Source organism: Felis catus, chromosome B1, assembly GCF_018350175.1.
Source record: "Felis catus isolate Fca126 chromosome B1, F.catus_Fca126_mat1.0, whole genome shotgun sequence".
NCBI lineage: Eukaryota > Metazoa > Chordata > Mammalia > Carnivora > Felidae > Felis > Felis catus.
The window spans coordinates 122939729-122967117 of NC_058371.1; the positions used below are offsets into that span (position 1 = coordinate 122939729).

The window sequence follows — 27389 nt, forward strand, 5'->3', positions numbered from 1 at the left end:
GGAGTGCCCCAGGCTCGGTCCCAAGACCTCTTTCTCTATCTTCACTCAGGCTTTAGGAGATCTCCTCCAAGTGTGGGACTTCAAACACCATCTGTCACTGATGATTGCCAAACTTAGATCTCTGATCTGGACATCATCTGAACTCCAGACTTGTATAGCCAATAGCTTACCCAACATCTCCACTTAAATGTCCAGGGGCTTCTGAAACTTAATCCAAAACACCACTCTTGATTCCCCTTCCCAAATCTGCTCTTCCCAATTGCAATAAATGACAACTTTCTCTTTCTACTTGCTTGGGTGATTCTTCACACTCTTCCTTCTTTTCTTCTCATACCACATTCAGTCCATTAGCAAACACTGTTGGCTCTACTGGAGAATATATGGAGAATCTCATGTCTTCTTTCCACCTCCACTTTTATACCCTGATCTAAGCTGCTACCACATCCACGGTTATTTCCCTGCCTCTACTCTTGTCTCCCTACTCCTGTCCCAGGTCCATCTCCATGAAGCATCCAGAGTGATCCTTTTAAAATATAATACAGAATGGCTTGTATCAAAAAGACAAGAAATAACAAGTGTTGGTGAGGATGTAGAGAAAAGGGAACCCTCGTGCCTTGTTGTTGGGAATGTAAATTGATGCAGCCACTGTGGAAAACACCTATGAAGCTTCCTCAACAAATAAAAAATAGAAATACTAGATGACCTAGCAATTCTACTTCTGGGTATTTATCCCAAGAAAACAGAAACACTAATTTAAAAAGATATATATGCCCCTATGTTCATTGCAATATTATTTACAATATCAAGAATATGGAAGCTAGACCTAGGTGTCCATTGATAGATGATAGGATAAAGAAGATTTGTGGTATGTCTATATATAATGGAACATTACTCAACTGTAAAAAAAAGAAAATGAAATCTCACCATTTGTGACATGGATGAACCTAGAGGGTATCATGTTAAGTGAAGTAAGTCAGAGAGAGAAAGACAAATACCATGTGATTTCACTTATGTGTGGAACCTAAAAAAATAAAACAGACTCCCAAATACATAGAACAAACTGGTGGTTAGAGGTGGGGGGGGGGGCACGGAGAAGTTAGAGAATAAGTGAAATAGGTGAAGGGGAGTAAGATGCACAGACTTCCAATTGTAAAATAAGTTATAGGGATGAAAAGTAGAACATGAGGAATATTGTGAGTAATATTGTAATAACTTTGTATGATGACAGATGGTAACTAGACTGTTTTGGTGATTATTTCATAATGTATATAGATGATGAATCACTATGTTGTATACCTGAAATTAATATTTTATGTCAACTGTACTTAATTTTAAAAAAATGTAAGTCAGATCCTATCACTTCTTTGCTCCAAACCTTCCAATGAGCATATCATCACTCTCTGAGCCGTATATGGTGCCCCCCTTACTTCTGAGACCTTCCCTGCTGCGCTGTAGTCCCCACTGACCATATTGCTGTTTCTCCAAAATCTCAAACATAACTCCCCCACCCCAGCCAGGGCCTTTGCACTTGCTCTCCCCTACCTGGTATGCTGTCCCCAAGAGTTCCACTTTGGCATGTTCCTTACTTCCTGATCTCTGTCCACAGGCCTTCCTGACCTATTTAGAGTAGCTACTCTCCCTCTTCCCTGGATTTTTCTCCTACCTATTTTTATAGGTTTTACCACTTTCATGCCAGCAAGTGTGTTGATCACACACTCCACTAAAAAAGCAGCTTTGTGAGGGCAAAGACTTTTGTTTCCTGCTTCACTCCAATACCTAGAACATTGACTGGCATATAGCTGGTGTTCAAAAAATATTGCTTATAAAAGAATGAATGAGCAAATGAATGAAGCAAGCATTCTTTTAAATCGTAACACCAGTAGGGTTCAGTTACGCAAGTCTGAAGTTGCCCCAGATCTCTCATAAGCATGTAGTGTTGACGGGTCTTACAGCATAAAAGCAAGTAGAATTACCTATGGTTCTGTCTGATTTGATAATGGTACAGTGTTACAAACAACAATAAATCCATTAATTCTAGATGTCGGGAAAGAAAATAAACGTTCATTTCTGGCATGAAAATAGGAATCTATATATGATTGCCCCGTTTCGTGGAAAAATGAGGGGTACCTTTCCTTTTCCATTTTGCTCCCGGTGTGTCCTTCTCACTTAGTGTTCAGGTGGGGGCGAGAGGTGGAGGGATACATCACTAGTGGTCGCAAGGGGGGCGCTGCAGCAGAGTTGTCGAGGGCCAGGCAGAGACTCAGCTTCTTGGAGCAGGAAGAGTGTCGGTCCCTGGCCTTCAGTCAAGGCCCCCGTGGCTGCCTGTGTCCCCCCAGCACAGGCGCTGGCCAGCCGGGCAGAGGGTGCAGCCTGGGCTCATGGGACCTGAAAACCTCTTGCGGGCAGGGGCCTGTCTTCTTTGCCCTTTTATGCTCCATTCTGGCTGCGTGCCTCCTACACCACATGTGCCCAGAACGTATTGGTGAGCAAATGAATGAGAACACTCAGAGGACCCTTACATACTGTAAAGACTGCACCGGACAAAGTAGCTCTTCATGAAGGGGTTTTGTTTTCACTTCCATGACCTGTGGACCCCTAGGGTTAAACTTTGAGAGCTTTCAGAGGTAGGTAAGCTGAGGCCCAGAGAGGTTACACTGGAAGTCTGTGCCGTCCTCCCTCTCCCTCCACTGCCCTAACCTGCCTGGGCTCTGCAGCAAGCGTCCTGGAGGGAAAGTTGGTGGCAGTCCTGACCTAGTAGGGGAATGGGAATTAGAACATCTCAGGCCTGGACTGCTTTTCTCTCTGGCTTTCCTGCGGGATGGACAAGGAGGATTCTTTTTCCTGGAGGCTTTCCCCTGACCACTGTTTCACTGTAAGTCTCCCTTTAGAACCTTCCAGTTACTTCATGTCATAGTCATTGACATGATTGTTTTCCGAGACTCACCTTGGAAAAACTGCCTCCATTTTCCTGGGAAGGAAAATCTGAGACCAGAAGATTCAGTGAGTCAGGCAGTTCATAGCAGTGGCGGTCAAGTTTCCATAGCCAGAGGGAGGCAGTAGGTGTAGGTGGTTCCCCAGATAACTGGAACAGAAAAATGCCTGCTTTGGCTTCAAAACTACTTTAAGGAGACATTTCTGAGATGCTGAAAATACTTCTTTGGAGATAGCATTTTATTGACCGAAACGTAGTAAATTTGTCTGCCTCTCTCTGTGTTATCCAAGAAATCCTCTCAAGTTCTCTGTTGTAGCCAAAAATCTGAAAACCAGACAGCTCTTTCTCAGTACCTGGAAAGTTAGCATGTGAGCTGATGTGTTGTCACCAGCATGTTCAACAAACACATGAAATATATTGACACCTGTTTTCTTTTTGTGTATCTATGTAAACTCTTTTTCAGAGGGATTTCTCAGGAATGAAAATTCAGGTGGGTCAACAATCCTGTGACTTTGGTGTTCACTCTCAGATACCATAGCTCTACTCTCTTCTTGAGACACAAGTCCAAGCCCGGATGGGCTGGATGGTAATCAAATCTCCGAACCTAACTCTGTGTTACAACGTTCTTGCTCTCCCAGCCCCATCTGCCTTGGGCCCCTGAAGGAGGAGAGCAGGGTGAGGCCTTTGCCCCCTGCTTCCTGTTGTCACCCTTCCCCAGCTCACCAGATGCTCCTCTGCCCACTTCCTGCCAGAGCTGAAGTGGGAGTGGAGCTTTGCTCTTGGGACCTGGCAGATGGTGAAGGGGATGATATCTTGGTCTTTTTGAGGCTTCCCTGCTGAGTCCCTCTGTCTAGTGGTTCCCTTGAGTTTGGTGGATTTCTCTATTCTTGGCGGCTGCCTGGTTCCCCTGCTCAGACCTGGCCATCTTCCTCAACCAGTGCTCCTCTGCACTCTGCCTTTTGAGGTTTCCTGTTCTCCCCCCAGGTTTCCTGTTCTCACCCCAAGCTGCCTCTCCCTGGACACACTCATCTGGGGGTGAGGCCAATGCCACCAGAACAGCACTGGCCTGCCCTAAGCCTTCCTCTCTCTCTAGATTTCCAGGGCGGGAGTCAGAGCCAAGCCCACAGGCTCCTTCCTGGGCAGTCTGACCCTAATCACTGTGTCTCAGAGCACACCCCCCACCCCGCCCCTCCCAGTGGTCCCCTTGAAACTCCTCACTAGGTTTAAGGTAAAAAGCAAGCTGCCGGGGAGAGGTGTTGCCCAGCACAGTAACCACTTTCTCTAGAGAAGTGGGAATTTCTCACTCTCTTCTCCCTTAAGCCACTTTATATCCACTTGATTTCTGTGGGGTGTGCAAGAGAAAGTTCTTCTTTGCCTGTGGGGTGTGTGGGGGATGGGAGGCGGCGGGGGGGGGGGGGGCTGGTCTTTGTCTCCTATTCATGTTGGTCTTCAGATAGTGATCAGGGAAATCTAGGGTAAAAACGTCATTCTAATATCATGTTACATCTTTTTCTTAAAATTTTAGAAACAGGTGTACTGTTTAGAAACAGTTGCATTGAGAATAAGAATCTTCTTGCTCATTGCTGCGTGCTTTTTTCAGACGGTAGAGCATCATGGCGGTAGGCAGACAGACTGCTCTGGGGTCTGTTAGCCTGAACTCCGCACCCTGCCCTACCACTTTCTTAATTGGATGGGCTGGCAGGTTACTCCGTCTCTGAGTCTGTTTCTTGCCACGGACACTGGTCCTACCTAGGTTTATTGTGAGGGTGAAGTAATCCAGGGAGCCCCATGCCCGGCACACAGTGTGCTCAGTAGTGCAGATCCCCACAGAGCCTACCAGCTGCCTCCTTAACACCCACGTGCTGCCCAAGGAGTGAGCTTTCTAAGTGCACAAATGACCTGGGCCTCCATCTGCTCACCCCACCAACCTGTTAGTCTCCTCTCACCACCTGTTCCATTCACACGTAGACCCCTCGGTGAGCCAGACCCTGTCACTTTGTCTCTACACTTGCTGACATCACCTGCCCCTCCCCGTTGTGTTCCCATAATACCCACTGCAGACACTTCTGTCCAACACACTACTTCCCTGTCTCCCCTCTAGACTCGCTCCTGGGGGTGTCATTATGCCTTCACTCGGACTACCCCTGACAAACGCAGTACTTGTTGCCTCTCAGGTGATCCCCAGGAAGGTCTTTACTCAATAACTGAGTTGTATCTCTGGAGCCCTCGAATACACTGATTACGTGCCACTAGGCTAGACTTTGCTTTCGTCTTTTTCACTTTAGTTTTGGGGTCACCGTGATCAGAGCCTCTGTTACATATTTCAGTTTAAACCTTATACTTAGGGCTGTTTCTGGGTACGTATTCCATCATCAGAACATGCATGTGAAAATATCTGGGCAGTGGCCTGGGAACATGCTGGATTTCTGAAAAAGCTTTGTTTCCATGTTCAGAGAGGCAGCCCCTCACGCCGGGGGGGGGGGGCATTTCTGGCCTGTGAGTGGCACTAATGGATAGGACTTGGTACAGCTGGCTGCCCCCCCAGCTGCCTGGCTGCAGGATTTGATGGAGACCTGGAAGGTGATGGCCTCTCCTCCTCCTCTTCTCCGAAAGCAGGTCATGGCCATTTTTAATCTGTAAGAAGGGATCCTTAAATCTCATCGATGACCTTTGACAAGAAAAAAAAGGGAAACCACATGCCTTTAATGCGGCTGGTCTTTCTTTAACCCTGCATCTGTTGGCCAGACCCCGAGTTCCGCTGCCCCCACAACCTTACGTCTCCCCAGACCGCTCAGGCCCCAGTGAGCTCTTGTCTCTTCGCCTTTGAGTTCTCTCTCTGGACTCTGCTGCAGTTCTTTAGACAAATGGACGTTGGGGGGTTTGCAGAGTGGCTTTCCTCTGTAATATTTGGGGGGATCTCTGGTGAATGTTTAAGGAGCAGGTCTCCCTGCGGCCTTTGGTTTCAGCTGGGTCTTCCTGTGGCTGTTGTTTAAAGCTGCACCTCCTGCTCTTCAGGACCACCCCTCCCCCGGTACCTCATCTTCTTTAGAATGTCCTATCCCACCTCCTTTCTCAAGTAGGGAAATGCTTCTCTCCTTTTTACTCTAGAACTGCTGCCAGTTCCACCCCAGTAGGGTCTGGTTTCTGGAGGGGTAGGTGAATCAGGATCCAGTCTCATAAATCTCAAAGGGGTCCATCTGGCCTGGCTGTGGGTGCACATTCCATGTGACTGTCTCTTTGTTTCTCATCCAGCAGTCGGAAGGAATGTGCTTGTATATGCCAAAGCAGAAGAGTCCCAGACCTTAGGGGCTTATTAATGCTATTTTTGCATTTCTTTTCTGTGTGGGTTGTGAGAGAAGAAACTGAAGCTTGCCAGGTGGTACACAGAGGACTCTCTGAGCTGGTGGTGGAAAAAAACCACAGACGCTCCTGAGGTTTATTGGTTTGAAACCCTTCTGGAGCTTTGTTTGCCTTTTCATTTCTGCACGTGCATAGAAACCTTTTCCAAGAAGAAATCGTTATCCTCAGAGCATATTCCTTTATTGCAGAACCCTGGTGAGAAGCTGCTTAAATTCCAGAGGTAGCTGAATGAATGAGGTGCTGATGAGGAGGAAGGAGAGCAGAGGGAAGGTGGGCTGATTTTTCACATTCTTCCTGAGATATACGTGTTCATCAAACCACCGGATGATGCGATCCCACAGGGAGTAGGACATTGTTAAGTAGCTGGAAGATCACTCAGGAGTGGTGAAGTTTGGACCACCAGGGCGCCCATCTGGCTCCTTGACAGCAGAAGCCTGCTTTCCCTGGTTCAGGGTGCCGCCATCATGGCAGCATGGCTGCTGACTGCTCCGTGTGCTCACCACTGTTGACTCACACTTCTCGCTGCTCTTTTCTCCGCTGCACCACTTCTGTGTACTCTTAGCTTCCACCCACTCATGGCTTCTGCCTACTCCTGGCTTTTGCTTACTCATGGCTTCTCTCTTCCGCCTTTACTCTGAGTGCCTTTAGGTGATTTCCCATTGCCCAACAAAGAAGATCTGATTGGCAAGTCAGTTACTGCCACCTCCATTAGGCATGATCATCAGATATGGTATGGCTTTCCTTAGAAAGGGTCAGGCACGGGGTCACCTGGGCTTCTTAGTTGAGTGTCTGACTTTGGCTCAGGTCATGATCTTACAGTTCGTGAGTTTGAGTCCCAGGTTAGGCTTGCTGCTGTCAGTGTGGAGCCTGCTTGGAATTCTCTCTCCCTATCTCCCTGACCCTCCCCTGCTTGCATGCTCTCTCTCAAAAATAAAATAAACATTTAAAAAAGGGCAGGGGAGGGGGGTCAGGTAAAGTAAGTACCGGAGCAAAACAGATTCCACTCCAGTGCAATTGGGTTAGATGCCTCTCCTATGTGCTTCTAAAGCATCAGATCGGTTCCTTGTGGTGTCATATAATAGTGATGATAATGAGGAAAGTGGTAAACATTCACTGGCTTCTTATTTTGTGCCAAGCTCTTAGCATAGTGTTTGGATTTATTTGAATTATTTCCTTCATCCTGAGGATGTGAGATACCATTTCACTGATGTGGAAATTGAGACTTGGGTTTGGTAACTTGTCCAAGATCACACAGATAGTAGGTTGTGGAACTAGGATTCAGGACAAGATATATCTGTATTATCGTGTCCTGTCCCTTTGCCCCTCATCTGGCCCTGTCCAGGCTACCCTCTTGCTGTGTTTCTGGATTCCAGGGGAAATTGTAGGTGGACAGGTGGGCGTGAGTACACTGCAGGACAAACGCTCCCTGCCAACCTGCCACACTCTAGAGCAGCCTCCCCTTTACCTTAGATAGAGGATGCATATTGATACATGTTTTTGTTTTTGTTGGCTCTCCAAATTTCTGTACGATATTGCCTTAGACATGTTCCATGAACTTGTCTTATTTCTTTTTAGGCACATATTGGTCTTCTTGCTAAGTTCTGAGAGATACTATCCAGTCCCTAGTAGATAATGGAAATCTTCTATTTTCACTGGAGGATCATCTCTTGAAGGCTCTGAATTGATATGCCAGGAGCTAAGCTAGTTGTCCAAAAGCCAATTTGTGGAATCGCTAATTTGCTGAATATATTTGTTTCTTTCAGCTTTTTTAATTGCCTGGTATTCATCTTGTCTTTAGAGCAGCACTTTACGTTATGGTCAATTTGTTTCTGCCTCTGCTGCTGCACCGGCTATAGGTCTGGAGGAGCTGAGGGCATCAGACTATAGATACAGAAATACATAGTATGAATATGAAGAACTCTTAAAATCCAGTGTTTATTAATATAATCTTAATGATTAATTAAGAATATATGTGTAGGATATCTCCCTATATTCTTGAGTCTGTAGTACTTGAATATATTCTTGTGATCTGTAGTCTTGGTCTCAGGCTTTCTTATTCGGACTCTTTCTGTTTCTCTACTGCTACTGTTCAGAATTCCATTTTCATGTCAACCAAAACAAATGGGTAAAGGAATAAGTACATGTGGCTAATTGCTCTACTTCTCCTCCATTTTTCTTCATTTCATGATTCAGCTTCGTTGGAGGATATTTTCTGACTTGATGCATGAAGCCCGGTGCCCTTAACAGCTTTTGCTCCCAGGGCTCTGCCTGCAGGATTCTTGTAGAAGTAAAAGAACTTACTAGTAAGTGGGATGCAAATACCAGGCTGTGTGTATGTACTTCTCACATAAGCAGCAGTGCTGGGGATGGAAGAGAGGAGCCAAATGACATTTTGTATTTATTTTTTTCAATAAGTTTAAGTTCTTTTTTTTTATCTTTATTTTTGAGACAGAGCACAAGTGGGGAAGGGGCAGAGAGAGAGGGGGACAGAAGATCTGAAGTGGGCTCGGTACTGACAGCAGCGAGCCTGATGTGGGGCTTGAATTCACGAGCTGTAAGATCATGACCTGAGCCGATGGCACTCAGTCGACTGAGCCACCCAGGTGCGCAAATAAGTTTGAAATCTAAAAAGTTGATATTTAAGCTCAAGGGTTGAGCGTTCAGATTTACATGGAGAATTGGAATTTAAATTATGTAAGTATTGACCGAGACAAAGCACCTAAAAATTCCATGCAGAGCTCATTTCATTAATGATGCTGAGTTGATAGGGAGTCAACATGAAGGAAGACTGTTTACGCTGGCTTAATTGCTGTGTTGACTGTAAATATCAGCCAGCTGAGTAAAGGAACCATATTAAGTCCAACGCTTACCTCTATTCTTTTCCGCTCCCCATCCCACCCCCCAAAACCTTTTTTCCCCTGCTAAAGTGTGAACTTCTGGTTTTGGAGGGGTGTGTGTGTGTGTGTGTGTGTGTGTGTGTGTGTGTGTGTGTGTGTGTGTGTGTGATGCACCTGTATATATGCACACATGTGGCATTAAAAGCACAATTTATTCAGCTGTTGTCAGGTTGTGCAGGTCCTCAAATGCAAACACAGACTCAAATAGAACCAGCTTGTGCAGTCAAGGGTGGGGTATTCTAAGGATTTGGGAGTGACTGGTAGAACTCATTGGCAGGCCAGGGATTATAATACTGGCAGGATTTTCCCTCCCTACCCTTATTCTTTGTTTCTGCCTAAGCCTGGCTTTCTATTTCTCACTGCAGATTGACTTTCTCCACGTGGTGGAAAACACCGTATATGTGGCTCCAGAATTTGGTATTTTACAACTTCAGCCACAGGAGGGAGACGCTCGTTGTAAATCCTAGTGTCAGAGGAAGGCAATTCAGTCTTCTCAACTGTCCTGGGGCAGTGGGGTCATGTGAGAATTGGCAGCTCTGAGGGGCACGTGGAATGCATTTGGGGGAGAAGGAATCCTTACAAGAAGGGGAAAGTGTTGTTCCCCAAAGAAGAGGGTGGTGCCCACAGGTTCCCAGAAGACTAGGTATCTGCTGGTGTGGTTCTTGCACATTCCTCAGGATTTACCGCCAATCAGAATATCTATTTTAAATCACTTGGCAGACTTAACTGTAATCTTAGACCTTGTATTCCCTCCCCCCCCCCCCACCGGCTTCTTGTCAACAAGAAGCTTTGATTATAATTATTCTTCAGCAGGCATGTGCTAACACTTCTTACTCATTTGTCAGATTGAACTTAACAAAATTAAAAAGTCCAACGAGAGACCCCATCTTTAAGACAACAGAAGGCTGAACTATCAACTCCCCATCGTTTTTGTAATCCAGAATCTTGTTGCCAGGATTACGTTCAGCTCTTCTTTAATCTGTGTAGTCAGAAGCAGTAAGACTGCTTTTCAGTGAATATTTGGAAACAGCACAGGTGAAGTACAGTCTTTTTTTTTTTTTCATCTCTGTCTAGGTAAGTAGCCCTAATCCTGAGGAAAAGGAAGCTGGGCACTGGGCATTGACTTCCACACTTTGTGTTTTAAGATTGGAGTTAGTTTTCAACAGATAACGACCTGGGTGTATTCTGAATCCGTTAAAAATAAAGTTCTTGGTAGTCTTTTTCATGCTTTGCAGAATACTGTCTCCCACAAGCACTCAGTATCTGTCTCCAGCCCTGGCTTTTGCCGGAATTTAGGATTAAATGAGTAGAATCTGCAGGCCTGCTAGGCCCCCAAATGATTGTTGTTTCCATGGAAACAGTTGAAGGCCTCTCAATTAAAATTGCCCCCGTAGGCTGGACAGAGTAAGAGTATGAAAATAAGTTTGTCTGGGAAGCCAAATACTCCTCCTCCAAATGAAACCCAGAGAAGACAAATGATCCAGGAATCTACTGACAGTTGACATCATTTTTTTTTTCTTTTTGGGGTGTAGCTTTGTGTTTGAGACGCAGGTATGTGTGTTGGCTGGCTGGTGGCTTGGCCAGAGCTGCCCAGATAAATGCCCCTGTTGTCCATAACCTCTTTGTGTAGAGCCACAGATCACAGAAGAGTATTTGGGAACAATTGGATCTTTGCTCAAACTTGAGTGTGAGTCACAAAAAGCCCATTAAAAATAGGTGAAATCATAGAATGGTATTAAAGTTGGGAGGAACCTAAAGGTCCTTGTGCCCCGTTTCCCATCCAATTTGGGAATCCATCCTAACACAACTGAACAGCAAGGTTCATAGTTTGGCTTCCCCATGAATGGGGAGCCTTCTCTGATCCATTGCTGGGGGGTATTAGAAAGCCCTCTTTTACAATCGTACTGACATCTCTTCCTGTCACTTCCACCTCTGCTGCCTCTTTTCGGTACCAAGTAAATTGAATCTACTTATCTCATAATTAACTCTTTAAATTTTAAGAGAATGTTATCTATATACCCTCCAAAGTCCTCTTTCCCCCTGGCTTATTAGCAGGTCTAAAACATTAAGACTTTAAGTATGGACACCTGTGTTCAGAGACATTGTAGGGGGAGAGGTTGATTTCCTTCTAACACTGGCCCCTCACCACTGGTGCTTGGATTTTGTGTGTCTTTTCTGGCAATTTTTTTCTTAGCATCATTTGTGCAGGTAGAGAGTTGATAACTATTTCTGTGTTTTCCTCTTCTCCCCTGCCTCCCCAGAGTAGTCACAGTTCAAAGCTTGGAAATATGAGAAACACAAGACTGGATCAAACCATTGGTCTAAGCAGTCTCATGAAGGGTGTGGTTGTGTTTGTGAGGTCACCTCAGAAGTTAGTGAATACACCCTACATTCCTAACTGCTTTCATAATCTCTCAACCCTTTATCTGTGACTTATTTAAACCTTTGGCCTTTCCTGTAAAGTTTAAATTGTACATTTTAAGAGTCCTGTATTTCTCATGTCTGTCCTATTATTAATATCCTATTGTTCTTAAGTTAATGCCCCGTCTAAAAACAACAACAACAATAAAAACAAACAAATTGTTTTTGTCCAAATGATCCTACAACCTTAAAATGGATGGAAACTTCAAAGTCCTAAACTTTGGTGTTAATTCATGCTGACTGGGAAGTGCTGGGAAGCAAATACGTGGCTTCCACTTGGTAGGCAAACACTGAAGTAGGCATTCTATTTTGGTTCCAAAATATCAGTAGCTGCGTGACTTTCAGCAAGCTACCAAGCCTCTCTGGGTTTCATTTTCCTCAAGTATAGAATCAGATACATACTTTATGTTCTCTCAGGTTGTTGGCAGTGCTATGAAAACAAATTATTATAAGACTTCACAGCAAGCTATACTATGATATTCTTGGATATTTTGAGAGTTCAAAACAAATTTAATAAAATAAAATATTGATGATATTGGGTATTTAAGACTCCTATACATCCACAGTTTCAAAAAAACAGGTGTCTGCCTCTATAGGAATGAATAGTAAATATGTACCTTGCATTTTAGGGGGAAAAAATCTCATAATTTCTAACATAGGGTCTGGGTGGTATGTGATATAGTATCACAGCTGAGGGAGAAATGATTTCTGTAAAAAAGTTGCGTGTCCATAAAGAAATGAAATCACTCTGGATTCCTTTGGAAGGAAGACAAAAGGGTGGAAAGTCTGGGAGTAACTTTTGACGTATGAATCCTTTAAATCTCAATTATTTATTTTTTAAATTTCTTGAGGGAGAGAATGCATGTGGGGGGCAGGGAGAGGGGCAGAGGGAAAGAGGGGGAGAATCCCAAGCAGGCTCCATGCTCAGCTCAGAGCCCGATGTGGGGGCTTGATACCATGACCCTGGGATCATGACATGAGCCAGTATCAAGGCTGTTCTGTATACATAGGTCTGTGATGGGAACTCTCAACTGACTGAGCCACCCAGAGGCCCCTAAATCTCAGTTCTTAAAAAAAAAAAAAAAAAAGGTATTAAGTTAAATACCCCTAATGAGTCAGTGTGAGATAGCCATCAGCACAGATCATAAGTGGGCTTTGGGGGATCGGAGCCAGGTAGGGTCTACTGTGAAGCTCGAGGGTGGATCCTGAGGCATGGTCTTTCCCTGGAAGACTTGCAGGGGCTTGTTGCTGGGGCTGGCCTGCTGTGGTAGCCTTCAGCATCTAGCTCCACACCCTGGTTCCTGAGAAATGCCACAGGCTTGAAGCAGGCCCTTGTCTGCCTTGGGGCTTCAAAAATGACTCCTCTTCCTGGGGGTTGGGAAGTGTGTTTCTCTTACCCACATGTTTTTACTTATGACTGCTTATATTTGGACATAGAAAAAAAGGTAACATCCACATCTTCTCCATACAAGGTCTGATGACAGTTTCCTGGGGTCATTTCTTTGCTTTATGTAATTTTACCAAAATTACAAACTTATCTAGACCTTAGAAAAAAGTAGTCTTTTGTTTGTTTTTTGCAGTGTTTCTGGAGTGTTAATCATGCATAATAATCAGATGACCTCTGAAGTTTTTCATTGAAAGGGGGAATAAACCATTGTATTAATCTTTCCATGTTGAAACACTGACTGGGCATCCTGGTGCCTTGTTGTGTGTGCTTTTCCGTCCCCAGGGAGTTCTGTCCAACATCTCTTCCATCACTGATCTCGGTGGCTTTGACCCGGTTTGGCTCTTCCTTGTGGTGGGAGGAGTGATGTTCATTTTGGGATTCGCAGGGTGCATTGGAGCGCTACGGGAAAACACCTTCCTTCTCAAGTTCGTGAGTATCCCACTCGGCTCTCAGGCTGAGGGCTAAGCTCCCGTCTCTCCACAGGAGGATACCCCATCTGTAGGCAAAGTGGCTCTACCAAAGGCAAAGCAAAAATATGGCCCGGCTAATGCTTTCCTTTTGGGAGAGCTCTCTAGATCACCAGCTACGTGCTCCCCCGTTTTTCTTAATAATATAAGTACCACCCCCAGCCCGTGCCCTCCGTGGAGGTTTTGTACGTGTATATCAGGATTTGCATTTCCAGTCCCTAAAATGCCTTTAGATTAAGGTAGGTATACATATAGTTTTCTTCTCTTAAGTGATTTTTACCTCCTCGTTTAAGCACCTAGTCAGTAGTGAACTCTTCACATAGTTGAGAAAAACCAGACATAAGCACATTGGCTGTGGCCTGTCCTGATTAAATCTGTTAAGCAGTAGGTTTCGGAGAATATGGAAAAACAGTAAGAGGGACGTCCTCCTCCTTCTCTGCCAGTACAGACTTCTCCTTTTGTATGATCAGCATAATTTTCAGGTCCCTTGCAGGGTGTGTGCACTGTTAGCATGAAAATTTTTAGAGGAGGAGTTTTACCAGGGGCAGATAAGTAATAAAGTAGAGCGTGAGAAATGAAAGCCTTCCTTTGGAGATTCCTTCCAAAGGAGAAAAAAATGGCATATGCTTACGTGTATGTATCTGAAACAGGTTTGTTAGGTGTAGTCAAAGGTCAGCCAAAGGTGCCTGTCAGTCTGGAGCTTGGCATGCGGGTGGGCACCTGTGTGGATGCCCTCTGAATAACAGCGGAAGGGTGAAAACAATCCACCTTCCTGTGGTGAGGGAAGATGGTGGGATTTCTAGACAACAGTATTCGTGTAATAACCCGTTGCTAGAATCGTACTTCTCATCATTCAGGGACATTTTCACTTAAAACGAGAGCCTACACTTGAACTAGTCCCAGCAGCCATGCAATATGTGATTCTCTTTCCGGGCCACATCATCCTCTGGCATTTTTCTTGAATATCCCTGAAGAGAGCAGACTCACTGTACCCCACCCAGGGTAGCCCATTTCAAATTTGGGCAGCTCTGGAGCGGATAAGGTTTTGGAGAATCGGACCTGAACGTTCTTATGTTTAACCTGAAAGTTTATAGCACTCTGCTAACAGGGAAAACTAAGGGATATTTGGTCTTCTCTACACTTAAATGACCAGTTGGTTCTCTGTTCTGTATACATAGGTCTGTGTTGGGAACAACTGGTTTCCTAACACTCCATTTGCCTGATCTCCCAGTTCCCCCTTTTAAACACATGCACACACAGTTACTTCATTCCTTACCTAATCAAAGACCTGTGGAGCCCCCAGGAGAGCTCTGTCCATGATCCTAACCTGCCAGTCTTCCTGGCATGAGAGCCTTCTAAATGCGTGGGCTCACCTCACTCAGTTTTTCTGTAGTCTCATAAGGCCACAGATAATACTGAGCATTTGCCACTATTTTATCAGTTTGAGCCTCTGTGGCCTCAATATGGGATCCCCTTTAATATGATCTACTTGAATACAGTTTAGTTTGTAAGAGGAATCCCTTTAATGTAGTCTATTGTATTTGTACTTGAAGATACCAGAGTTAACCGAACAGGCAGAAATAGATACGTTTCTCTAAATCAGCACCTTAATTTCTAAAGTCCCATTTTGGAAGGGAAGAAAATTGAATTGTTTCTTGGCTTTTAAACATGTCGGATAATATTTAAAATGGTCTCTATTTAGTACAAACAATAAAACCTGGCCCAGAATATTCTTTGAGCAGGAGCTGTGAAATAAGTAGAAGCAAATGTCAACATGGCTTGAAAACAGCCTCAAAGATTGGATTCTGTAAGGCTGGGAGATTTGCTGAGGGAAAATCTGAGAGCTAAGATAATGTGAAATAGAAATGGAGCTTCCTGGTCAGCTAAGGCCCTAGTTTGAAGCCTGTGAGTCAGTCTCTGCACCTTTGAAAGTGGGGGAAATTGGGCTACAGGGTCAGGGCATACAGGTTTCTGCCAAATACTCTATAAGAATTTAATTTGGACTTAATTTTTGACATATATGTATCATATAACATCAAAGGAAAATTTCCCAGGGTAACTGGAAAATGAACTTGCCTAACTAACCTTTATGGTGATGAGAACAAAAAGCTAGTTAAAATCTCTTCATGACTTGCGTCTTGGTATTTTGTGTACTATTGTATTGTACTTGGTATTTTGTGTACATTTGTATACAAATGATTTTCTCATTTGTATAGTGTGATAACTAGTGTATTTCTGTACCTAATAAAGGGACGGGAGTTGTTTTATACTATGGGGTAGGCATTGAGTAAAGGTGATAGTTTTTTCCTGTCTTTTTTTCTAGATTGAGGAAAGCTTACTTTGAAATTACTGGTACCACTGATGATAATTAACAGTTGAGATCCTATTTCTACTGTTTGCATCAAGGACAGATAACCAGGAGATCTATGGAAGCTGAACCTGAGCCCTGGAGGGTCTAGAATTAAGGCCTAAACTTTGGGGTCCTAGACTTTACCAGGAACTTCTTTCTTTCTTCCACCCCTCCCCTCATGCCCACCCTCCCAAGATGGCCCTTGGTACCCTGGAAAAACACTGTCAGATATGCAGACATGTGATGTGAGAAGGCCCCACCCCTCTGCCCTCTCCCACCCTCACCTCACCTAAGACTGTGAGGTCTTTGGAGGCAGGATTATGCCTTACTCATCCTTGCTTCTGCAAAGCCCTCCAAATCCAGGGCCCGATCTATTATGGGTCCTTCGATGTTTGCTGGAGGAATTAACATATTTTTGTCTTTGCTTTGTTTTAATAAGTAACTGTGTAGTCTGCTTCGTGCCACTCCTCCAGCACCTTTTTCTCTCGGTTGGCTGCTTGATGTCTGCCTGCTGAGGCAGAGAGCTTTAGCCCCCTCTGCCTCTCAACCACTCTCCGTCCTGTAGCTTTCAGGAGCTCTGCTGAGCAGCTGTGGCCCTCTTTCTGTCCTTGTTACCAGAAGTTCACCTCGTCCTTCACAACCTCATTTCTCATAATCTGTTTCAGCACAATGAATTAGAAAAGAGTAAGAGGGTGGGGGCGATAGGAAGTGGAAAGAACCGTGGGTGTGAATGATACGTTGGTATGACTGCCATCTGAGTCTTCTAGATGGAAAGGCAATTTCTCCAGATTTATGGGCAATCACATTACCTGTGGCCTCCAGCCTTTCTGTTTAAATTCTTGTTGTCTGCATTAGCCAGAAGTCTTCCTTTGGCTGCAGGTTGATGTTATTTAAAATCTTCTGAGACTGGTATTTACAAAGAAGGGTGAGCACAGCCAGTGTTCCTAAGAAAGCTTTCAACCCAGTTTTCATGATGGTAAATGATTTTCACATCCTAGTCACCACCGCCCCCCCCCCCCGCCCACACTCACAAACTTCCTCTTTGACCTCTTCATCCAAGATGAACACATCTGCTATCTTACACCATAAAGCAGGTGCAAAGGAGAATTAAAGCAGTATCTGAATCCAGAAAAGGAACGTGTTGCATACAGCATCAAGGCCATAGTAACAAATGGCAGTCGATCTTACAATACTGAGATAATTTCTCTTTCAGCATTACGAAAGCTTACTAGAGGTAGGGGCAGGTCATGGTTCAAGAATCTGGCAGTACATCAATCAGAAGAAACTCATTAGGTCTTAATGTGGGTCTAATGAGAAATTCCTTTTATCCATGTTTGCTTATAGGCTTTGTTGTTTAATTACCAAATGGACCACAAGAGTCCCTAAAATGTGATTATGAATGATTTTCAAAAATCCTTTCTTGGAATATAATATTCTATTAATGAATCTTAAACTGAAGATTATCTGCTTTGGACATGTGTAACAACCACCCAATGTAATTACAAACCTTTTTAGAAGGAACCCTCTAACTATATATGATCAAAATAGCCCTTTTAACTGTTCTCTGTGTGTCTTTTGTCTTAGTTTTCTGTGTTCCTGGGAATTATTTTCTTCCTGGAGCTCACTGCTGGGGTTCTGGCATTTGTTTTCAAAGACTGGATCAAAGACCAGCTGTATTTCTTTATAAACAACAACATCAGAGCGTACAGAGATGACATTGATTTACAGAACCTCATAGACTTCACCCAGGAATATGTAAGTTTAAATTTATTTTTAAGTTGAAAGCCTTCTCGAGGAATGAGCACATTCCTCCTGGCTTCTGCATGTGCCAGCTGGAACCTACCTCTGGTTCTTCCACATGGTTTTGTTTGTTTGCTTGTGTATTTATTATTTTTTGACCTGCTTTATGACTTACATGATTTGCACCCTGAATGGAAATGCCCTATTTTCACTTATCTCAATTTCTACGAAGTCCAAGGGACCAAGAAAACTTCTTGAGCAACAAGATTATAACTATAGTTGCTGTTTCCTATTGACATCTGAAGAATATTCTTTTGCTAGAGGTGTAGCGTTTTATTTGGTGTTTAACATGAATTCTTTCTTGCTCCTTGTCCCCTTTAAAAAAATTTTTTTTTTGCTTATTTTGAGAGAGACTGAGATAGTGTGAGTGGGGAGGGGTAGAAAGATTGAGAGAGAGAGAGAGAGAGAGAGAGATCGAGATCGAGAATCCCAAGCAGGCTTCACACTGTCATCACAGAGCCCAGTGTGGAGCTTGAACTCACGAAACCATGAGATCATAACCTGAGCCAAAATCAAGAGTTGGATGCTCAACCCACTGAGCCACGCAGGCGCCCCTTGTTCCCTTTTGATCGTCTTCCACACTTCACAGCTCACAATAATACATTTAGCAATAGAAAATTTGTCCACGAAGTTCCTAACATGCCCATCCAAATATCCTAGCACATGCAGTTCCATGCAACTGAAAGTTGAGAAACTTCTAAGCCCTGGTGGCTTCTAACAAGTAAAGAATCTCTCACAGGGCCACCCCCCACCCCAGGTTTCTGAACATTACCAGGTGATGTCCTCTGTAATGCAAATGAAGTAGCAGGCACCCCGTTTGACTCAAAATGCAAAATGGTATAAACAAGGTTCAGAAGAACTACAGATCTAGTGCCAAAATCTGATTAGCAAAGTGACCGTGGGCTAACAGAACCTTGACCTATTTCCCCAAGAGTAAAACGGAAATAATAATAGCTACTGTTTAATTCCTGCAAATATTAGGGCACTCTAATGAGATGTGCATGGTTTTATATTAGGCTTAAGGTGTAACTGTCCTAAGGTGTTAAGGTCTTTATTTGCATGCACTGAGAAACTGGATAAGGTGAGCAGAACTGGACAGTGCTGTCTGTGCCATAAATGCAGGACTGGAGGGCCAACAGAAGCCCAGTGGATCAACGGTGGTCTCTTGGTTGGACAGCTTTCCAGAATGAGCTGGGGTCCCTTCTGATAAAGGGAGGAGACAGCTGCATCAGCACTTGCTATCTGGGAGACCACCCTCCTTCCTTAGGTACTCAGAAGTCAGCTGAGTTGTGTTGGTTTTGTTCAGTAGCATCAATGACCGTCCTCGAGTAAGCTGCACCTCAGGTGTGAAATTAAGCCCTGTTTCATCTCCTCAGCAGACTTCAGTGTTTTGTTAGGTCATAATGGATGCAAGCTCACACCTTGCCAAATGTCATCGCTGACTAGTTTGCGTGACAGATCTGATGAAGCTTTGTGGGCAAACCTTGAGACGCACAACCCAAGCCCTCGAAGGACCAGACGGGTTGGAAGAACATGCGTGCACACGTTCTCTTGAAATGCTGTCTGCTTTATATGGAAATCCTGTTATTTCATGTGATTTTATTTTTCTGTTATAGAGTTTAATGTGTTGAAGTAGCTATTGGTCCTGAAAGCCTTAAAATGGTCAAGGCTTGATGTGTATTTAACTCTTGAGAGGTAGAGCTAGTCCATTTGAGGGGAGTGACGAAGTTGGCTTCTGGAGCAAGCAGTACTTGGACCAGTCCCCATTTGAGACTCACTGACTTTAACTGCTCATTTTATATACATTTTAATTAGATGATTGAATTTTTGTACGTGCATTTACATATTTTTAAATATTTGTTTTTGAGACAGAGAGCGCCAGTGGGGGAGGTGCAGATAGAGAGGGAGACGGAGGATCCGAGGTGGGCTTTGTGCTGTCAGCCCGGTGGGGCTCGAACTCATGAACCATGAGATCATGACCTGAGCCAAAGTCGGATTCTCAACTGACTGAGCCACCTAGCGGCTGCTGGATGATTAAATTTTTTAAGTTGAAAATGTAAATACATGCTCTTTAAAAACTTCAGAGTAGAACAGATATATAATGAAAAGTAAGCCTCTAAAACTTTTGGGGGTAATGAGCATGTTCACTATCTTGATTGTGGTGATGGTTTCACAATGTATACGTATGTCAAATGTTATAAAATTGTACACTTTAAGGGGTGCCTGGGTGGCTCAGCCAGTTAAGTGTCCGACTTCGGCTCAGGTCACAATCTCGCAGTTTGTGAGTTCGGGCCCCGTGTCGGGCTCTGTGCTGACAGCTTGGATTCTGTGTGTCCCAGTCTCTCTGCCTCTCTCTCTCTTTCCCTCTCTCTCCAGAAATAAATAAACATTAAAAAAAGTTGTACACTCTAAATATGTTCAGTTTATATTGTATGTCAATTATACCTCAATAAAAAGGATTTTTTAAAAACCCTTAATGCGGTAGAGACCACAATTTTTAGACAGTAAGCCTCTAGCCCTCCCACCCATAACCCCACTTGCCTCCTTCAGGCACAGTCAGCGTTCAGTGTCTTATTTATCCTTCTAGAATGTTCCTCCACGTACCCAAGCCAGGCAGACCTTGTTCTGATTGAGCCTGCTGAGCAACTCCTCCCCTTCCTCCACCTAACACCATGGGTCTCCTAAATCATTTAAATCAGATGCTAACACATCTTACAAATCTGGGGTCTTAATCACTTTGGAAGCTTTTATAGGAGCTGCTTAGGTTTAGTTTGGTCTACAACTAAATTCTGAGACAGAAAAGAAGGTTAGAGCTGGCGGAAGCTGGGTGTCGGTCGTTTGGTCGTGAGTATAGGCGCCTGGTCGCCTCCAAGTCAAGATGTTCTAATTCTCTCCTGTTTGCTCTAGTGGCAGTGCTGTGGGGCTTTTGGAGCTGATGATTGGAACCTAAATATTTACTTCAATTGCACAGATTCCAATGCAAGTCGAGAGCGATGCGGTGTGCCATTCTCCTGCTGTACTAAAGACCCCGCAGTAAGTGAAGGCCAGCAGACTGTTGGCCAGCTCCACACGTCACACCGAGAATGGGCAGGGGTGGGGGGCTTGGGGGGATGAGCACAGTGACTTTTTTTCTCAAAGCCTCTTCTTACGTGCTCATTCCCAATTGTAGCTCCTGTAGGGGGCACAGTGCTCAGATCTTCCCAGTAGGGGTAATAATTGCTGACCTTAATTTAGTAGTACGTGCTGGTTCCTAGTCTCAGTCTTTTTGTGAGTTGGCTCAATAAAATTCAGAATGTTCCTCCTGGCGGATACCACCATTATCTTCCCTCTTTGGGTGAAATGTAGGCCGGTAGAGTTTAATTAACTTTCCCAAGCTCACATTGCTAGCAAGTGAGGAGCTGAGCTTCAGACCCAGGAAGCCTGCCTATGGTGTCTGTAATTCCTTCTCTGTGAGAAGAACGCTCTTAGGTGAGAGCTCCCTGCATTGGTTTGGGGTTAGTGATCCTTTGCGTCCCGACTTGGTTCTGGGGGAGATATTAGGGATAGGAGAGGAGTTTGAGGTAGGATAGGCTCATCTACTAGGTAGGAAGACCGTGGCTGCCTGGACTTTCAGTTGCAATGATGATAATAACTGTAGTTGGTATTTGAGAAAAAGATAAAATATTACACCTGTGCATAACCCCTTCTACCATGACTTTGGTTGTATTTTGGGTCAAATCATGTGACTGGGATATGGGATGTCTTGAGATGCAAGTGCCTTGTCGTAAGTTAAAAGCCAGGAGTGAATGTTAGAACAAGCGGGAGAATTTGCTTCTGCACATGTCCATCCCCCACTCTTCGGCCTTCTGGGACATCAATCCAGGCAGCCTCCTCCAGGCCACCCTTCTCGAAATCAAGTGGAGCCCAGTGAGGACCACTGAACTCGTCAGCAATTTCCCCATGGAGGGTGTAAGGTGTGGGGCTCTTTAAAAGAGGCCATGGTCTTGGGGTGGAAAAGTAGTTCTCTGAGGGCTTCAGAGGGGTCTCCGGGCTATTACTCTTGGTCTGAAAGAGACTGAGAATCAGAAAGGACTGTGCTTCCCTGCTCTGAGACCCTGCCAGGAAGCCCACCTTTCCTACTGGCTAGTTTTGTGCTCTCCTCTGAGGAGGGCTCACAGGCAGGAGAGCACCCAGTACAGAGCCCTGGGTGCCCACGCAGGTACTGGCCAGCAGGTGCAAATTATTCTGTCTCCAGTTCCTGCCCTGTGTTAACATTCCATCAGAAGTATGAAGCGTCTCTAAAGGCATTATGCTCCCCTTTTGACTACAGATACTCTGGATAGAGAGTTTTCATTCCATAAATGCCAAGCTAATAAAATCCACCCCATACCCTGCAGAGGGGAAAAAAATAAACCTAAAACCGCAGAACCCACATTTCTTGTCAGACCTGTGAGATGTCAGGGTGTCTGTCCATGTGACGTGTTGTCAGCACATTGTTTTGTTTTTAATTATGAAAGTAATGCATTCTCATTGAAAAATCCTTTAAATGATACAGAAGTATATAGATTAAAAAGTAGAAGTCCCCCCAAAAGAGCATAAGTAAACATAGTCGTTGTGCCCTTTACCATGGTTTTATCTATGTCTTAGTTTTCTGAACCCCATATGCTTCCTGAGGTTGTCAATAACGTGCTTACTTTTCTTATATTTCCCGAGCCTCAGTTTTCTTCTTTTGGAAAAAAAAAAGGCATATTTTAATACTTACTTCTGAGAATTTTTATAACAATTACTTGGGATAATACATAAAAGTGTTTAACATGGTACCTAGGACATCTCCATGCCTAAGCACACAGTTTATTAACAACACTTAACAGGGATCTTCTGCTAATTCTTAGGTGGGCTTCCTGTCTATTGAGTGAATTTCACTTTTCTATTTTCTTCCTCCCCAGGAAGATGTCATCAACACTCAGTGTGGCTATGATGCCAGGCAAAAACCAGTAAGTGGAATCTCATCTTGTCACTTAGCACAAAGGGTGTTTCTGAGGAGCTTTTGAACTTGCATGGTGACACTGTGCTCTCCTCTTCCCTTGCGAAGGAAGTTGACCAGCAGATTGTTATCTACACGAAAGGCTGTGTGCCCCAGTTTGAGAAGTGGTTGCAGGACAATTTAACCATCGTGGCTGGTATTTTCATAGGCATTGCATTGCTACAGGTAAGACCAGGCTCCTTTATGGATGTCACAGAGAAATGATGCTCTGGGAGAGCCCTTCCCAGGACAGGAGCTCTGCTTAATCACCTTAACATCACGATTTTTAAGACACATTGGAAGGCTGGGAAACAGACCTAAACTATTGGGTTTATATTTTATTTAAAGCCCATTTTAGATGCTACTATCCTGAAATACTTCAGGAAATCTTTTTTCCTTTCCAAGATGGAGAAATTGATTGGGTTAGCAGTTGTCTGCTGGGATTCCAGTGTTTCCATGGGCAAAATAATATTGTATTGTGACAGTTGGGGCAGGTAGGAATGGTCAGAAGTAGATCCCAGTGGCAACATTAAGACTTTTTAGAATTTCACACACATCCAGTGTTCTGTTCTCTCTCTGGACCGTCTTGTCAAAATGCTAGTGAGGGAAAGAAGACACCCACTTTTCCTCCTAAGCAGCCCCAAGAGCTGAGGTTTTTATCTTGTAGAGATGTCATACTTTTCTTAGAGGGTCACAAATGGGGCACAGTGGTTGAAAGAGATTAAAGAAGTCCTAAATAAATGGAAAGCCGTTCCGTATTCATAGATTGGAAGACTTAATTTTGTGAAGGTGGCAGTTCTCAAATTGATCTACAGGTTCAGTGCAATCCCTTTCAAAATTACAACTGCCTTCCTACCCCCACCCCGCCCCCAAATGGACAAGCTGACCCTAAAATTCATGTGAAAATGCAAGGGACCGAGAATAGCAAAACAAACTTGAAAAAGAACAGAGTTGGAGAATTCACACTTTCCAATTACACTTACTACAGAGCTACAGTAATCAAGATGGTACATAAGGTTGGATCCACAGATCAGTGGAAGAGAATTGAAAGTCAGAAATAAGCCCTACATCAATGGTCAGTTGATATAAAAAAAAAATTTTTTTTTTAATGTTTATTTTTGAGAGAGAGAGCGTGAGGGGAGAGGAGTGGCAGAGAGAGAGGGAGATACAGAATCTGAAAAGGCTCCTGGCTCCGAACTGTCAGCACAGAGCCTGACACAGGGCTCAAACTCACCAACCATGAGATCATTACCTGAGCTGAAGTCAGATGTTTAACCAACTGAGCCACCCAGGTGCCCCTATGGTCAGTTGGTTTTTGACAAGGGAACAGAGATCAGTCAATGGGAAAAGAAAAGTCTTCTCAACAAATGGTGCTGGACCAACTGGATACCTATAGGTAAAAAGAATGAATTTGGGCTCCTGCCTCACACCATATATGAAAATTAACTCAAAATAGCTCAAAGACCTAAACTTAAGAGCTAAAGCTATAAAACTCTTAGCTAAAGCTAAAGACAGTGTAGGTGTAAATCTTTGTGACCTTGGATTAGGCAGTGTTTTCTTATATATGACACCAGAAGCACAAGCAACCACAGAGAGTACATAAGTTGGACTTCATCAAAATTTTAAAACTTGAGTGCTAAAAATGATAAGAAAGAGAAAAGACAGCCCACAAAATGAGAGAAAATACTTGCAAATCATTGTGTCGGATAGGGGTCCAAAGTCTAGAATATATAAACAACTCAACAATAAAAAGACCAGCCCAATCCAAAGATGGGCAAAGAATTTGAATACATATTTCTCCAAAGAAAGTACAAATAGCCAATAAGCACATGAAAAGATGCTCATCATTAGATATTTGAGAAATTTAAATCAAAACCACAATGACCTAGCACTTCACACATGCTAGGATGGATGTAATTAAAAAGGAAGACAATAATGAGTCTTGGCAGGGATGTGGAGAAATGGGAACCATAATACATTGTTAAAGGGAATGAAAACAATAGAGTCACTGTAGAAAACAATTCGGCACTTGCTTGGAAAGTTAAACGGAGTTGCCATTGTGACCCAGCCACTCCACTCCCAAAAGAACTGGAAATCTGTTCACTAGAAAGTTGTACAGGGACATCCATAGCAGCACTATTCATAATAACAAAAAAGTGGAACCAGTGTAAATGTCCATCAGCTGATGATGGATAAACAACATGTGGTTTATCCATAGAATGGAATATTAGTAAAGTCATCAAAAGGATTGAACTTGAGTGGTTGTGAGGGATGGGAGAATAGAAATGCCTGTGAATAGGTACAGAGTTTCTTTTCAAGGTAATGGAATGTTCTAGAATTAGTGGTGATAGTCGTACACCCTTGTGAATATACTAAAAACCACTGATGTGTATACTTTAAAATTAGGACATGCTTTATAGTGTATGAATTATGTATCAATTTTAAAAGTGAAAGAAAAGAGATTCATTGACCTAGGAAAAGCCTAATGACGTTTTGAGTTTCACTGTTTGACTCTCTTTTCCTTCCTTTCCCAGATTTTTGGGATCTGCCTGGCCCAGAATTTGGTTAGTGATATTGAAGCTGTCAGGGCTAGCTGGTAGGGCCCCGGCAATGCTGCTGCAAAACACTGGACAGACCCAGCCTTCCTGCCCCTCCAGCGTGCCCAACCCAATCCATGCTGCACGGACCCTGATCACAGAGGCATCTTGCAATCCCACCTGATGGAGCTGCCAAGAACTTGGTTTGGGGGAGGGGGGTGGTGCAACTGGGAAATGCTGCTCACTGACAGAATTAAACAGATAACCAGTATGAAAGTCGTTGAGCCATGAATCTCTACTGTAGCCATGAATTTATGGATGGATACTTACCAAAAAAAGAAAAAAAGGGAGGGTGAGGGACCCAGATGTACCTGAATTTGTGGAACACACAGTCTCGTTCTCCACTTCGATAACTGGAGGGCTGGAAGAAGCAGTTTTGTTCTTTGTCACACCTTGAAGGGACTGCTTTCTGTTCCATGGCCTAAAGAAGTACATCTTTCCTAAAACTCAGCCCCTTACCTGGGGGGGCTGTGGTGTTTTGGGGCACCCCTTCGCTGTACATTTCAAGGAACTGTTAACAACTGTGATCCCAAGAAGAAAACAGCTTGTCTTCGGGGTTCAGAGTTTGTGACCGCATTCAGCAAGTAATGCGGGTGGGCATGTGTGGTCTCTCCTGGAGTGTCCCTTAGAAGGGACGTTGTGTATCCCACGTGCATGGAGTAAGGGCAGCAGGACACTTTGTGATGCTGAATTTTAGCAGGACAGATCGTTGTTCTAAGTAGGCCTGAGCTTTATTTATCAATGACATTCAAGGAGAAATTGAAGTTAATGAAGAGGTTATTGGTTAACATCCCTCACCCCCGCCCACCCTATTAGTTGTTGGATTCTTTGGAAACTCTGGAATATTCTGGGTTTTGTTTGGCTTTTTTTGCGTTTTTGTTTTTGTCTCCCAAAAGTGAGAGCTGGGATGCAGTTTCTCTTAAAGTGTTTTCTTAGCTCAATGTTAATTTTTTGGTATAATCTCCCTGCATGATCTGTGAACCTGAATCCACCAGCTCCTTTTCCTGCCCTGTCTCCCATGAACATTTATAAATGTTATTTGGTCGGCATTCACTTTGTAGGTTCCCGGCCTTCAGAGGTGTGGCGTGTCCTCCCTGGCTGCGAAGCGACTGGTAAATGCTTCCACAGACTCGATAGTCCCTTTACCCCATCAGTCTCTGGGGCCTCATCCGCAGCCCCCAGTTTTCTCTTTGAATGGAATTGAACCTAATGCTGAAACAGTGTTGACTCACAATCAAGAAATTTATAATGTTTTTTCCCCCTTCTGGTTTTACTTTGCTTTTATTTAACAACAACAACAACAAAAAAGCATGGCCAGAGCTCCCTCCTAGTGCAGACTAGCCATCAGGATGGTAACAAAGCACAAATACTTAGGAGGGAGGGGCATTGATGGGGCAAGTGTTCTGTGACCCAAGGTCGGACACCACTTCCAGGTGCTGCCGCTCATCCTTACCCCCACGAAGGTGGGGAGGGATGAGTCCTGCCCCCAGATTTTAATCCAGCTGGTATCCACCAGGATGCCACTCTCCTGGGGAGCAGACATCAGCCTGTGGAACGGCGGGAAAACCACAGGTACATTTTACGGTGATGCCACACTTGCCAGCACAAAACTGGGCAGCTAGCATGCTTTGTGGAAATTTAGCAAGCTTTTCCGTTTTAGCCCCGTGTTGCATCGCTGTGGCTGATGAACGTGTCAATCTGCTCAGAGAAAAGACAGAAATTCTTTGAAAACTGTCTCCAGAGTGTGGGTGTGTGTGTGGCTGCATGTGTGTTTTTGTGTCTCTGTGTAGTTAGAGATGTTCATTCCATCTTCTGGCTGTAAGATGATTTGATGTCATCTCTGCCCCCACGCAGTTGTCATTCTGTAATGTCATTCCAACACGGAGAAGACCCGAGCCCCGCAATTGGCACTCTTGTCTTTATTACCTCATTCTCCGGTGAACTCCCTCTGACCAGTTGATTCAGAATCAGGCAGGATCCCCTCCCTTTGGCACATCCAGTGAAAGGCCAAACGGCAAGTCCAAGTGCGTTCTAAATTTTAATTAGTCACCCTTTATTTTTTACACTTGAGAGTGGTTGTAATTAAGGCTGTCATTAATAAACTGGTTCTACCTTA

General features: G+C 44.1%; 1 protein-coding gene across 6 annotated transcripts in view; it reads left to right on the forward strand.

Annotated features, from left to right (window-relative positions):
• Positions 1–27389, forward strand: part of TSPAN5 (tetraspanin 5) — a 175083-nt gene extending 147694 nt beyond the window's left edge. For 2 of the 6 annotated variants that reach the window (XM_011281794.3, XM_045056061.1), the window contains exons 3-8: positions 13340–13486; positions 17459–17629; positions 20582–20707; positions 22600–22647; positions 22746–22862; positions 25211–27389. In XM_011281794.3, the coding sequence (XP_011280096.1) occupies positions 13340–13486; positions 17459–17629; positions 20582–20707; positions 22600–22647; positions 22746–22862; positions 25211–25276 (675 nt within the window). In that variant the 3' untranslated portion in view covers positions 25277–27389. Of the gene's footprint in view, positions 1–6503; positions 6563–13339; positions 13487–17458; positions 17630–20581; positions 20708–22599; positions 22648–22745; positions 22863–25210 lie in introns of those variants that run through there. The other 4 variants (XM_023252918.2, XM_019829180.3, XR_006596921.1 and 1 more) reach the window with 4 other exon arrangements.